Raw genomic sequence first — 14,588 nt, forward strand, 5'->3', positions numbered from 1 at the left:
TAGTCCTGTCTTCTCTGGATGTCTCTGTTCTTCTGCTCTTTCTTTATGTGATTGTTGAGAATCGACCAATCGGTAATGTAGGAATCTGAATTGAGGGCTTCCATTCGTTATCATCGGCTGCTAATTGGATTTTGAAAGTTGTAGTGGTGTTAAAGAGATTCAGATCTGTTGTTGCAAAACTGCTCTTGAGTTTAGGTATTCTCCATTCTCCCAAGTGCTTGCTGTTCTCTATTGATAAATGTGATAGTCTTACCATCGATTTTTAGTTTTAGGCTTGTGTGAGAGCAACGAACGTCTTCTATAATTTTGTCAATTTTAATTCGGAATGCGAAGTTCTCGATTGAGCGCATTTCTGTTTTTCTTTTCTGTTAAAGTTGCTTCTGTCTGAAATCTCTGAATCTCTGGTGCTGATTTCGAGATTATGGATTTAATGAAGCAGGAAAGAAGATATTCTGCTTTAGACTGATGCTAACCAATTAAGTGAAAGATGAGAGTGGCAGTGATCGGAGCAGGGATTAGTGGACTGATCTCTGCGTACTTAGAACTTACCCAAGCAGGAGTGAAGGTGGTGTTGTATGAGAAGGAGGATTACTTCGAAGGCCAGCGCCAGAACCGTCACCGTCGACGGCGTCGATTTGGATCTCAGCTTCATGGCCTTCAACCGCGCTAAGAAATTCTTCTTCTCCTTCAGTCCTCTCTCTCGGTCTTGCGCTTTTAGGTTTTGTTTCATTGCATGGTTTCATTGCATGGTTTCGAATTGCTAACGTTGCATCCAAAGTCGCAAAAGGATAATGTTCGCTGACCACCGCTGTCAAACGTCAACTCGGAAATTTAGCCAAATATAATATAATTGGAATGGTAAAATTGTTTAATTTTTGAGCAAATAAAATTGAATGGTAATATTCGAATCTGAAACAGCATAATACTTTTCATTTTTTTTCTTCTTTAATTAGTAACTTTATATTAATAAGTGGGGACTATTACATACGGTAGTAAAACGGTTTGGTTGGGCCTGTTTCGATCGGGCCTAAGGGTTTCGGCTGAAAAATACTCCAACCCAAACATAGCTCATTAAGAAAATAACGGTTTCTAAGCCGGTGCGGTTTGGGGTTCGGGGCTCACTAACTGTTTGGGCTAACGGTTTAGAATTAAGTTTACCAACGGTTTGGGGTTTGGGTTTTTATTAGCAGTATGTTTTGAGTACCTTGTTGATATGTGAAATTTATCAAGAGTATGTCAACACATAAAAGCATTAAGTTATCTCCAAAGTCTTTTGTGTTACCTTCTTTTTTCTATAAAGAAATAAAACTTAAAGAACTAATATACAAAAGAAAGTTGACATCTTCATGAATTTTAGTGGGTTGTATTTGCTTATTTTCGTCCCCCTTTTTTACACTTGTAAAAATGGATCAAAATAAAGCATTAAAAGATTTTTCAAATGATAATACACTTGCTAAATATTTACTAAGCCCATCCTCCAAATGGCGAAAGCTTTGACAAGCTTGATGTTTGCATATTCCAAAGCAAAACCATTAAGGGAAAACAATGGATACTTGGGGGTTTTATTGTCTTTTACATTTAAATTTAATTTATTTTATTTTTTTATAACAAAGTTTAACGGGTTGGTTCGGGTTGGTTTTGGGCCAAACGGTTCGGGCTAACGGGCATACACACGGGCTGGCCCGGCCCAACCCAAACCATTGTGGGCTGAGGTTGTTCAGCCCAAACATAGCCCATTAAGCTCCGGTTTGACCTGGTTCGGGTTATAGCGGGCCAGTTCCGGTTTTAATGGTTCATATTAGGTTTTGACACCCCTACTATTACATATAGAGTTTGGAATATGTGATTCTGACGGAGATGTGCTCTCAGACCACAAAATATGGAGGGTCGAACCACTAGGTAAGCTTCCGGACCACAAAATAGGGAGGGGCCACTAGGTATGCTTCCGGACCACAAAATAGGGAGGGGCCACTAGGTATGCTTCCAGACCACAAAATAGGGAGGGGCCACTAGGTATTGGTGTGGATCCCGTTCCCTCTTGATTTTTTTTTCTTTTTCTGTGGACCCCACTTGATTTTGTGGCTGAGATGTGTAAGGATAACATTTTATGCTTTAGGGTAATGATTCAGACTCTTACATATATCACTTGGAGAGTTGAATTTATGACCTCTTCCCCAAGAGGTACAATTCATTATTGATATAGAGCAATCCATATATAGTTGAATGTTTCCACTTTAGCTATATGTACCAATGTATATTACACAGGTACGAAAATTCATCCTTTTTTATATGAAAAATCATTGATGTTTTTCAATCAAAACCAGAAACCTTAGCGAGAGAAAATTATTATAGGAAATTTAATATCAATTTTGGGTACAATCAATAAAAGGTTGTTTGGAAAAATAGATTACTTGAACTAGGACATTCAAAAGATAATAATAATAAAGAAAAAAAATTCTGAGACATCTGGATTATGACATCCACTATCTATAAAACTTTAGAATTATAATTTAAAAGTAAGTTCTGATTCATTTGAATATAAAGTGACAAGGTCTTAAAGAAACCTTAAGAAAATAGAAAGAATCTTTGACCTCAAATAAACCACTACGTAAAACTTTTTTTTTTGAATCCAAAGAGTTTATATATAGGGGTGGGGGGAATATTATTAATATGGGTGTCGTCGGATGGGTGCAAACCGAGGACCTCCCTGTGGGAGGTTGGGCTTTTAACCGCTCTACTAATCCACCATTGACCGTAAAACTTAATTCAATTGACAAGATGTTGCTAGAAGACCAATTATTTGACAAAAATATTAAAAAAATATATATGATTTTCTCACTATTAAAATTATCTTATAATGTCTACCATAAATAATAATTAATTAAAAAACTTATCAATAAGAACAAAGCCTAGTGCTACAGAACTCTTCGAATCCCATTTCTCTATTCTCCTCTTTTTGTTCCACATTATAAGCTCATGCTTAGAGGATTAATTATGGCTTGAATAAGCCGACTTAAGCCCTTTATTCTCAAATCGAAGAAAAAAAAAATTGGATAGTAATAATAATTTTTTTTTTTATTTTTCAAACAATTTGAACAATTTTCTATTCTACTTGGAAGCTTTTATTTTCCATATCAAAATAACAAGGCTGCTGATTAGTTGTCTAAGAGACGGCTAATTGGAAGAGTTGATCTGGTCTTTTTCAATGATCCCCCACAAGAAATGACAGACATCCTTAGAAAGGATTTTTTCAAGAATTGTACTTTTGTTTGATTTGGTTTTGTTTTTTTCGTCTTTTGACCCCATTTTGTAACAAAAAATTAATAAAAATGATTTTAGAATATAAAATGACCTTTATTTGAGCCTGAATCTTTTTGAACTGTGTACTTGCATTTAAAGGGTAACGCTTCTTTACCAAAAACAAAGAAAAGGTTAACCCTTGAAGTCAAACAAATTGGATACGATACATATCAACCTATTGTGTTCAAACTCAGGCCTAAGCCACCAACATGTTAAATGGGCCTTGACATCTCAACGCATCAAATGCTTGTAAGAGTTGGTCCCCTAGATTTTGTCATGGATTCCTCAGTTCCCTGTGATGGGCCTTTATGGAGCCCTTGATTTGTTTGACATGATCGGCTAGGTGACTTGTGTTTTTATGGAGCCCTTGATTTTTTCACTAGCTTGATTTCTTTAAGAATAAAATTACAGGCATTTTAATAAACACCTATCAACTATTCTTAAAGATCATTGTAGTTATATTATCTTGGTTATTGAGAATCCGATTATACACCACTAGTCAACCAATTGAGAATAAAATTGTCTATTATCATAGAGCCCAACAGATTTTTTTCACCAATAGAGAAAAATGTTACTGACAGAACCAAATTTAAGTAAATGTTAAAAAGAATGGGCCCCAAAGTGAAAATGAAGAAAACGAAAATAATTGGAAAGTAGAAATTTGTTACTTGGAATTTCTAAAATGGGGAATTGCTTGGGTTTGATGGATAGGTAACGTATCCAAATATGATGGAGTTCTTCGAGAGTCTTGGAGTGGAGATGGAGGTTTCGGATATGTCATTCGCAGTGAGCTTAGACAAGGGTCAAGGTTGCGAATGGGGAAGCCGAAATGGGTTATCTAGCTTGTTTGCGCAGAAATCTAATGCATTCAGTCCTTTCTTCTGGAAAATGCTTCAGGAAATATTTAAGTTCAAGACTGATGTTCTCGAGTAAGTTCTTCTTCTAACTTGACTTAATTCTAACTTAATTCTAATTGGTCCAACTTGAGCTAGCTTTTTATCTCCTTTTTCGTTTATAGCTTCAATAGCTATGGGTCTTTTTTTTTTTTTTTTTTGATACAACAATAGCTATGGGTCTTGTTATGTCGAAAATACTTTTTCCTTTTCCTGTTAATTACACTGAAAATAATTCACATACAAGAAATCAGTTTTTCTCCATCTAGACAAGCCATCCCCCCATCCTTCCACCCTCATTGTTGGGTTGACATAGGCCTATCTATGCACCATGTGTATCTGTGCACCGTGTGCAAGCCATTTGTGAGATGGGGGATGGGAGGACGACTGCCCGGGTGGAGAGAATCGGACTACACATACAAATTGTAAATTCCAAAAAAGTGAATGCCTATGAGAACATAACATCAGGAAAAAGAGAAAAGAGAAGCATCATATTAGATGAACAATACGTTACACATGATACCCTCATACATCGAGAAGTTGAGTAATTAAACTAAGATCGGGAAGGGTCGGCCACAGCTGGATGGCCTATGGCCCTAAACCAAAATCCATGCAACCTATATCAGGGCCAATTTATTTGTAACCAAAACCAAGCCCTTCAGATGAAAATTTGGTTCAGGGTGAGTTTGGGCGGGTTCTATTGACAGCCACCCCACGACCACAAGGTGGCTCCTTGCTGTTTATCTGTTTTAGCAAAGCCACGTCGTGTCCCGGCACCCTGTAACCTTTTGCTCTCTCTTCCCTCCTTTTCCTAGGTAGCTCTCACCTCTCAACAGTGTGGTTCTTGCTTCTTGATCCAACATCATATTCCGACAGTATTGATGATTTATTACTTGGATACAAAAGAATGGTCGATCACGGTTTTGTGGGGATTTGTGCAATTTGAAGTAGTCTCAATCTAGAGTGTGTGAAGCTTGAGAATATGAACATCGACTTGAATGTCCAAGATTGAAGGGAGGTATCATCGGACAAGCCAAATTTAGCAGATTTTTCCGTTAATTAAAGAGTGCCTCTGATACGGGAAAAATATGAAGAAACCGGGTTCACCCTCGGTTCAACCCTTGACCTCGGTCAGGAAAGATTTGACCGTTTTAGGTTCGAATGAACCGGATTTAAGGGTAGGATGCTAAGGAAGAAACCTTGCACGTTCAGAAGGCAAGCACACACCCAGGAATCTCGGGATGGATAACCCACCAAGAGGCGGTTATTAGCGCCGAAGCGGACAATCGTGCAAATTGGGGTAATCGCCGCACCCGCAACAAAGGATCGTGTGATTAAAGGAAGTTGTCCATCACCCCACGATTAGGTCTAACCGTAAAGATCCGATGGCTACTAGGAGAAGGCTCGAACGGGTTCAACGGACAAGATCAGAAGGTAAAAACTATATAAGTCATAACCTACGTACAAAGAAGGTAACTGAATCGTATTAAAACTTTTGCTTTGCAACTAGCCAAAGCCTTTATGATCAGTTCATCAACGGACTTAGCCTTCGGAGGTGGCCTCCCAACCCCCACGGCTGGGCCACATCTGACGATTGTTTTGCAAGTCATTCATCAATGATCTAAGGGCTGAGCAGATTTTGGACGCATCATTTGGCGCCATCTGTGGGAAATGCTTCAGAAAGTCATGGTTACCAGGTCAGCAGCAGCAGTTGCAGCGGCTCAACAAGAGCCTAGCACTCGACTCCTAGAAGGGAACGATCCAAAAGATATCCCTGAAGGAAGTCGTGCTCGTGAAGTGGGTGAAGATGGAGGATTGGGCGGTAACGAACGCTTGAACCCCCCCAAATCCTCTCCAACAACAATTGGATCAAATGCAGCTCTAGTTTATGGAGATGAACCAGACGCTTCGTACATTGGTCAGGTAGGTGGTGGCTCCCCAGGCTCTTGACCAACAGGAGGCTAGAAGGCTTGTGGGAGAGGCAGAGATGCTTATACGGCCACCGCGAGGGCATTCCCACAAGGAGATGGGCAACCAGCTGAAGGCCAAAATTATGGCCAAAACTTGCAGGGGGATTCCCGAGGGCGAAACAGAGAATTGAGAACTGGGGATTTACCCAAAAGGGATGATCGGCATGAACAACCTCAAACGAGCCGAACCCAAACATTAACGAGATTGGACAAAGGAGTACGCACTCACTCGCCAACCTCCAAACGTTCGGGTCAAGAAAGCATTCGGATCGGTGGTGGACGTTCGATGCACATTGGTCAAGAGCTTGCTGATATCAATCAGAGGCTGGGACAACATTCCCGAGGAAGGATGACTGATGACATTTATTCGGTCATCAAAAAGACCCCATTCGTTGAAGCTATAACTGGATTTGAGTTTCCTTACAATATCCGGCTCCCAACTTTCTCCTCGTTCGACGATTCAGGAGATCCCATTGCCCATATTAGCTACTACCAGCAGACTATGGCATTAGCTGGTAACTCTGATGAAATCATTTGTAGAGTGTTCGGTTCCTCCTTGACTAGGGCAGCACAGAAGTGGTTTTTGAATCTTCCTTCGGGAAGAATTGTCGATTTTGAGGAATTGGCACGAAAATTTATCGGTCGCTTCTAGAGTGGAATTCAAACAAGAAGACGGAGGAAACTCTATTCACTATTAAGCAAGGGAAGAACGAATCAATTCGGGAATACCCGAAGAGATTCAACAAGGTCACTATGGAGATTGAGAATTTGGATGAGCGGGTAGCTGAAACCGCTCTGTTCACCCTTGGACTTACAAACCCGAGGCTTCCCGGAGTTATTACTCGGGACATGCCCAACTACCTACGCCGAGTTGGTGCAAAGATGTCAAAAGCAAGCAGAGGTGAACAAAATTCTGGATGCGTGCCAAGGGGAAACAAAGACCTCTAACAAAGAAGCAGAAGGCTCACGAAAGAAAACAGAACCCAAAGCAGCCCAATCATGATCGGGTGAGGAAACCCCTGTTCGGCATGGAGGCAGCGTTCCTCGACCAAAGTAAGTACACACCATTGAATACTCCTCGGTTGGAAATTTTGAATACCATAAAAAAATCAATATATTTTGAAATGGCCACCAAAGGTCATATCTAAGCCAGGAGAGTGTAACATGGAGAAGTATTGTCATTTTCATAAAGATTACGGGCATTACACCAATGAGTGTAGACACACGAAGGCTGATATTTGAGAGATTGATATCTCGGGGGCATCTCTCCGTTTTATCAAAGGGCGACAAACCTGAGCCAAGAATAGCTGTTGAGAAAAGGGAACATTTGGGAAGCCGAGATCGACGAGTCAAGGTTCCCAAATCAAAGAAGGGAAAGGAGGTGATTGATGCTAGCCAATCCCCTATCTTAACTATATTTGGAGGACCCGACCGAAGTCCTTCGAAAGTGAAGGCCAAATCCAAGTTCGTTGGGACCCGGAGAGAGGCAAAAATGGAAGAGGCCAAATGGTGAAAGTTCGATTACCTTTGATGATGAAGAGCGAAAGAGGTGTATGTACACCTCATGATGATGCCATAGTAATCAAGGTGGAGATCGGGCGCCAGGAGGTGTATAAAGTACTGGTCAATACACGATCTTTGGCAGATCTTTTGTCCTATGAAGCTTATCAGAAATTGAAAGTTGAGAAGGACTTAATGAAGCTGTCGTCTACGCATTTGTATGGGTTTGCTGGTTCGTCACCCATAGCCGAAGGATCAGTTCAACTGGACCTTTTGGTCCGAAATCTCCCCAAGGAAACTACGATTCTGGTGAATTTCCTGGTGGTTCGGGAGCTTTCGGCATGTAATGTCATTCTTGGCAGGCCATCCTTAACAAAGCTAGGTGTTGTTGTTTCAACGAAGCATATGAGGATCAAATTCCCAACTGATAAGGGAATTGGTCAAGTATCTTCCGATCAAAGAATCTCCCGACAATGCTATGTGGCGTATCTGAAGGACAAGGATGGACCAAAGAAGGTCAAGGCATTACTGATTGAAATACGTGACGATCAGGACGAAGATGAAATGCAAAGGCCTGAGCCGATGGAGAAGTTGGAATGAATCCAGCTGGATCCCGATGATGAAAAAAGAACGATTCATATTGGATCCGAACAACTGGAGGAATTCAAGTCAAAACTAAAGAATTTCCTTCAGGAAAATAAAGATGTATTCACATGGTCTGCTAAAGACATGCCAGGAATAGATCGAAAAGTGGCGGAACACAAGCTTTGGATAGACCCAAAGGCAAAACCTGTGGTCCAAAGGAGAAGGAACTTCTCAATGGAGAAGCACAAAGCTATCAAAGGAGAAGTTGAGAAGTTGAAGAATTCGGGGTTCATTGAGCCTAGTGAATGCCCGACTTGTTTGGCCAATATGGTAATGGTCAAGAAGGCAAATGGGAAATGGAGGATGTGTACGATTACTGAGACCTCAACAAGTCTTGCCCGAAGGATTTGCTATCCTTTACCCCGAATAGATCTCTTAATAGATGTCACAGCAGGATATGAAACCCTGAGTTTAATGGATGCCTATTCGGGATATAACCAGATCCTAATGAGTCAAGAAGATGAAAAGTTCACGTCTTTCATGACCAATCGTGAAAGTGTTTACTACAAAGTCATGCCGTTCGATCTGAAGAATGTGGGAGCTACTTATCAGAGAGCAATAAACAAGATCTTCAAGGATCTGATCCGGAAGAACACGGAGGCTTATGTGGATGATATGTTAGTGAAGAGCGTGGCACTTTCGTGACATATTGCTATCTAGCGAGAGGGATTTTAAATACCAAATGCAGCTGAACCCAAAGAAGTGTGCGTTCGGCGTATCCTCGGGAAAATTCTTGGGGTTTATGGTATCTCAAAGGGGTATAGAGGCTAATCCATCCAAGATACAAGCTTTGATCAACATCGAACCTCTAAAAACCGTTTGGGATGTGCAATGTCTGATAGGGAGAGTGGTGGCATTGAATCGCTTTATATCACAGTTGGGGAGAAGTGTCTTTCTTTCTTCAAAGCTTTGAAGGATTTGAGGGGGAGTAAGGAAACACGATGGGCCGACGAATGCCAAAAGGTGTTCAAAAACTTGAAGGAAACACTCAGCAAACCACCTCTCTTATCTCGGCCGGAGAACGGTGGAAACTTTGCAAGTCTACTTGGCCACATCTCACTCGGCCGTGAGTGCAGTTCTCGTTCGGGAGAAGAAAAGGAAGCAATGGCCAATCTACTACATTAGCCATGTACTCCTTGATGCAGAAACACAATACTCACAAATCGAGAAGTAGGTATTGGCACTCATGATGGCAGCGGGGAAAACTTGAAGGAAAAACTTGAAGGAAACACTGCGGCGCCACCCTCTCTTATCTCGGCCGGAGAACGGTGAACTTTGCAAGTCTACTTGGCCACATCTCACCCCCCGAGGTGTTCCCCCTCCGGGGAAAAAAAACGAAGCAATGGCCAATCTACTACATTAGCCATGTACTCCTTGATGCGAAACGCAGCTCACAAAGTTCGGGGGGTTTGGCCTCGCAGGGCCCCTGGGTCTATACGTCCTGCACATCCAATAGAGGTGTTAACTACTTTCCCTTTGAAAAAGTTCTCTATAAGCCTGATGCTCCCGGAAGAATGCTAGCATGGTCGGTTGAGCTTGGGGAATTTCAAGTAAATTTCAAACCTCGCTCAACAATTAAAGCCCAAGCACTAGCGGATTTTGTCGTGGAAACTAGAACTCTCGTGGAGGAAGAAAGCTGAACCGAGTATCCCAAACATGTGAGAGGTTTACGTAGACAGTTCAAGCAATAAGCATGGAGCTAGAGCAGGAGTCCTACTTAAGAGTCTAGTAGGTTTTATCATTTGTTATGCTTTAAGGTTTGCCTTTCAAGCAACAACGAAGCAAAATATGAGGCTTTGATAGCTGGACTCCATTTGGCTAAGGCCCTGGCAATAGATGATGTAATTATCTTTAGTGTCTCACAACTTATTATCAATCAAGTGCAAGAAGAATACGGCATCAAGGTACCCCGACTGCCAGAAATATCGAGGAAATCGTGCGAGCATTACGAAAGGAATTCAAAGATCTGAAAGTATGTCAGATCCAGGAAGGAGAATACGATGGCGGATGAACTCTCAAGATTGGCTAACGCCAAAAGAAAAGATGCTCGAGCCTTCGGTCTATATAGAAGAGGTGGAATTCCCGAGCAATCAGGAAAAGGAGCTATCATATATTGAAACCGAGCGTTGTTGGATGGACCCGATTGTGGAGTACATTTGAGACGACAAGCTGCCAGAAGATGCAAAAGAGGCCAGGATGATTTGAGTACGAGCTTCAAGATTCACCATGCAAAATGGAAGATTATACCGAAGATCTTATGCTGGGCCACTCCTCAGATGTTTGGGGCCCGAATGATCAAGAATCGCTTTGGCGAGAGGTTCACGAGGGGATTTGTGGGGTTCATATGGGCGGTCGGGCCTTGGCTCACAAAATCCTCAGGCTCGGGCTATACTGGCCAAAAATTCAAGAAGCCGCAATGCAATATGTTCGTCGTTGCACCAATTGTTAAATTCATGCTACAGTATCAAAGAAGCTTGCAGAAACCCTGACTTCAATTCTTGATCCCATTCCTTTTGCGATGTGGGGAATTGATATTATGGGTAAATTCACCAAAGCATCTGGTGGTCGGGAATATCTCATTATGGCAATCGACTATTTCACCAAGTCGGTAGAAGCAAACCCTCTGGCGGCAATTACTAAAAAGAAGGTGGAGAAGTTCGTATTGGAGTCTATCATCTATCAATTCGAGATCCCAAAAATCATTGTTACCAATCACGGGACATAGTTTGACAATCCTGCATTTCGAACAATTCTGCAGACTACACCGAATGTCGCCGTGGCATATCCTCGAGCAATGGCCAAGTAGAAGTCACGAATCGAACGTTGCTAGAAGGAATGAAGAAAAGACTCGGAGTCGACAAAGCTTTGTGGGTCGAAGAGTTACCAAACGTTCTTTGGGCGTCTTTGAACCATGATTCGAACCCCCACTAGAAAACTCCTTCAAACGGGGATTGCTAGACAGCTTGAATTGTTGGATGAAGTTCGGACAAGAGCTGTTGCCCGAACTCAACACTACCAATGGAGGATAGCATCACATTATAACTCTCGAGTAAAGCATCGACAATACCGATCGGGAGATCCGGTTACGAGGAACACTTTGGCTTCAGACCCACGACACCAAAAGAAGCTAGATCCCTCATGGGATGGCCCATATATGATAGTGAAGCCGGTCAATTCGGGAGCATACAAGTTAAAGCATATAGCTCTGAACACGAGCTCGATTGGTCATGGAATGCAAGGCATTTGAAGAAATACTATTTGTAGGGATTTAACATTTTTTATTCTAATGTAGAACATTATGATTATTCAATGCAATTTCCAATTTCAAACACCAAATCCTTTAATTGGGGGCAATATATCATCTATGAATGATGTTTGTGTTAAATCAAAAGACTTCGGTTTAAAACCTCGAATGAGACCTAACCATAAAAATTCTACGGAATTTTACAAGGTAAAAGGCTTAAAAATTCTTAAGTTTTTTTTAGGAAATTCTTAAGTATGTTGATTACAGGGCAATGCCTGGATAAGACCTCCAAGCTTAGAAGAATTCTCAGGAATCTCTAAGTAGAGGCATCGGTTTAAAACCCGAGTGGGACCTCCTAAAGCTTAAAAGAATTCGAGGAATCTCTAAGTAGAGGCATCGGTTTAAAACCCGAGTGAGACCTCCAAAAGCTTATAAGAACTCTCAAGAATCTCTAAGTAGAGGCATCGGTTTAAAACCCGAGTGGGTCCTCCGAAAGCTTAGAAGAATTCTCAGGAGTAGAGGCATTGGTTTAAAACCCGAGTGGGACCTCTGAAAGCTTAGAAGAATTCTTAGGAATCTCTAAGTAGAGGCTTCGGTTATGGCCGAATAAGATTTTTCACAACCCGGTTCCGACCAACTAAAGGAAAAGTTCTAAGGAATTTTATTGGTATAAAGCTTCGGTTAGAATACATATGAAGAATTAAAGGATACTTCTTTATTTCTTTAACGACCAGAAGGGGTCAACCTTTACAAAATTAAAAGTACTCCTTTTGAAGGATACATATGAAGCAACAGTTGTCAAGACCAGTTTCTTTGTTCTGTCAAAACGGTAAATTCTAAGTATCATCAGTAGTGATTGCAAAGAGTTCCATAAGCTACCACTTTCCAGAGGTAATAAGAATGAAGAACAGGAAGAACTACCAAAGTAAGATCTCTTTCACCCTCGGTGATTGTGAAGAGTTCCGTAAGCTCCCACCTAGAAAAGGTTGGGAGGAATGACACAATTCCATACCCTTCGTCTAGCTTTTCCCTGGTGAAGGACTGCGAAGAGTTACGTAAGCTTCCCCTAACTAAATGTAAGAAGATCGAAGAACGTGAAAAACGACGAACTCTAGGCTTTGTCCTCCTTAACCTTTTCAATCGAGGAGGAAGCCCGATCCTTAGCAAGATTGATGTTCGGGCCAAGCTCTTCATAAATCACTTCCACGGTCATGGATAGAGGAGGAGAATCATCAAGATAGAGCTTTATGTCCGGATCAGGAACAAGCTGGTCCACCAAGTCTTTGGCCCAATCGGGAAAGGGGAGTTTCAGCTTTTCAAACACTTCAAGATGACAATGTTTTTGGTAAGGAGCCGTATCAAAATCCGGATTTCTCTTCAAAATCAACTTCCAAACCTCGTTTCGGCCATCTCGGTAAGCCTGCATATTATAGATATTCAACATATCGTAAAAAGCTTATTGTTCAAGTATTTGAAGATGCAAGCTCTCCGAGCCCGACAGGAACATGTTTGGGTTTAGAAGGAACGCCTAACTTTGGAGTTCGGTGATCTTTGCTTTGGATTCCTTCAGTTCCCCAAAAGCCTCCCAATTTCCCGATCTAAACCACGGATGCTCCCTTTAGGAACATCCAGGGGTTGAGGAAAGCCGTTCATCTCGGTATTCTTCACTCTGGCCACTTCCCAGAGCCTATCCCGAAGACGATCAATCTTAGCATCTTTTGCTTTGGCTTCCTCCCGAAGCTTGGAAAGATCAGAGTTCAATCTCCCAATCCAAAAGGCTAACTCCACTTGTTTGTGGAAATTATTAGTAGTACTCCTGCAACATTATAAGAGTTCTTCGGGAATTAGAGATGCTCCAGAAGGAAAGAAGAAATAAAAAGACAAGATTCAAAGACTCACATTACTAATGAGTTCACGAAGGCTTCATCGGGAATAGCGTTGAAAGCTCTGCTTTCTGTTGGCATCTGGGCGAAGGTACACCATTCCAACGCCTTCTCAAAGTTTCCCGTCATGAAGTCAGACCTTTTCAACGTCCAGGAAGGTCAATACACTTCATCGTCGAGACGAGGACGCTTTCTCTTGGAAATAACACCCTCGGCCTCTTGGAAAACCTCCCGATTCTTCTTCATCGAGGTAGCAATGAGACGCGTAGGGCCCTTCAGAGCCAGGGGGACTTGGCCGAAGATGCTAAGGAGGCTGCAGTTGATGCCTTCGGGATCTAAACCTTGGAAGAAGGAATCATCCTTTCCTCTTTAGACCGAATGATCTTTTTTTCAGCTGAAGTAACCTTCTTAGCAGCATTGGCCTCAACGGCGTCAGAATTATACTTTGGAGGCACTGAAAAAGAAGAATAAACATTCTCTTCAAAAGAGAAAACCCAAGATCCTAGGGTCTACAAGGCGACCAGGAGGAAAATCAAAATAAAAATTTTGGTCTTCTCCTGAAGACACTCCTGAGAGATTCTTTGGTGTCAAAGAAAAAGATTTTGGCACCAAAACAGTGATTCTTTCACTTACTACCAGGTAACCCAAAGTGCACGAGTAACTGATAGAGCCTGCTACCTCAGGTAAAGAAGTAATAGAACCACTGCCTTGGAGTCTCTCAGAGGGAAGAAATCAAAAAATCATAATAAAGGAACAAGAGAAAGAAGAAACTTACTTGTTTAGAAATCTTCTGCAAATCCTCAACCAAAAGTATTGAAACAAAGAGAGTAGAGGAGCTCAGGGACTTCGAACAATGTTGATTTCACAAAAGGGAAAAATGAGAAGTTGAAGACCAACAAAGAGGATTAAATAACCTCAAGATCAAAGGCAAAGAGGCATGACTAAGTCGAATCAAGGGCCAAGGAGGAGTGACGGTTCAAATACCGATCATTAAATCCAAGATCAACGGCTAGAAATCAACAACTCTTCAGATTTGACACAAGGAAATTAGAACCGTCACGTACGTCCACGTGGAATTTCAAACGCCTATTATGAAGAAACGCAGCTCGAGAAAGGAACCGTCACCCAAAAGCAATAAATGCGAAAGGACGTC

The 14,588-nt window shown here is 41.6% G+C and overlaps 1 protein-coding gene across 1 annotated transcript in view; it reads left to right on the forward strand.

The window, feature by feature from the left end:
- The first annotated feature begins 487 nt into the window (after nt 1-487).
- Nucleotides 488-14,588, forward strand: part of LOC149022599 (uncharacterized) — a 46,241-nt gene continuing 32,140 nt past the window's right edge. Inside the window, 3 exon segments of the mRNA XM_089150628.1 lie at nt 488-604; nt 606-665; nt 4,012-4,229. Coding sequence (XP_089006754.1) covers nt 488-604; nt 606-665; nt 4,012-4,229 — 395 coding nt within the window.

Source organism: Hakea prostrata, chromosome 3, assembly GCF_041222555.1.
Source record: "Hakea prostrata isolate BN-2017 chromosome 3, UWA_Hpros_2, whole genome shotgun sequence".
Classification (NCBI taxonomy): domain Eukaryota; kingdom Viridiplantae; phylum Streptophyta; class Magnoliopsida; order Proteales; family Proteaceae; genus Hakea; species Hakea prostrata.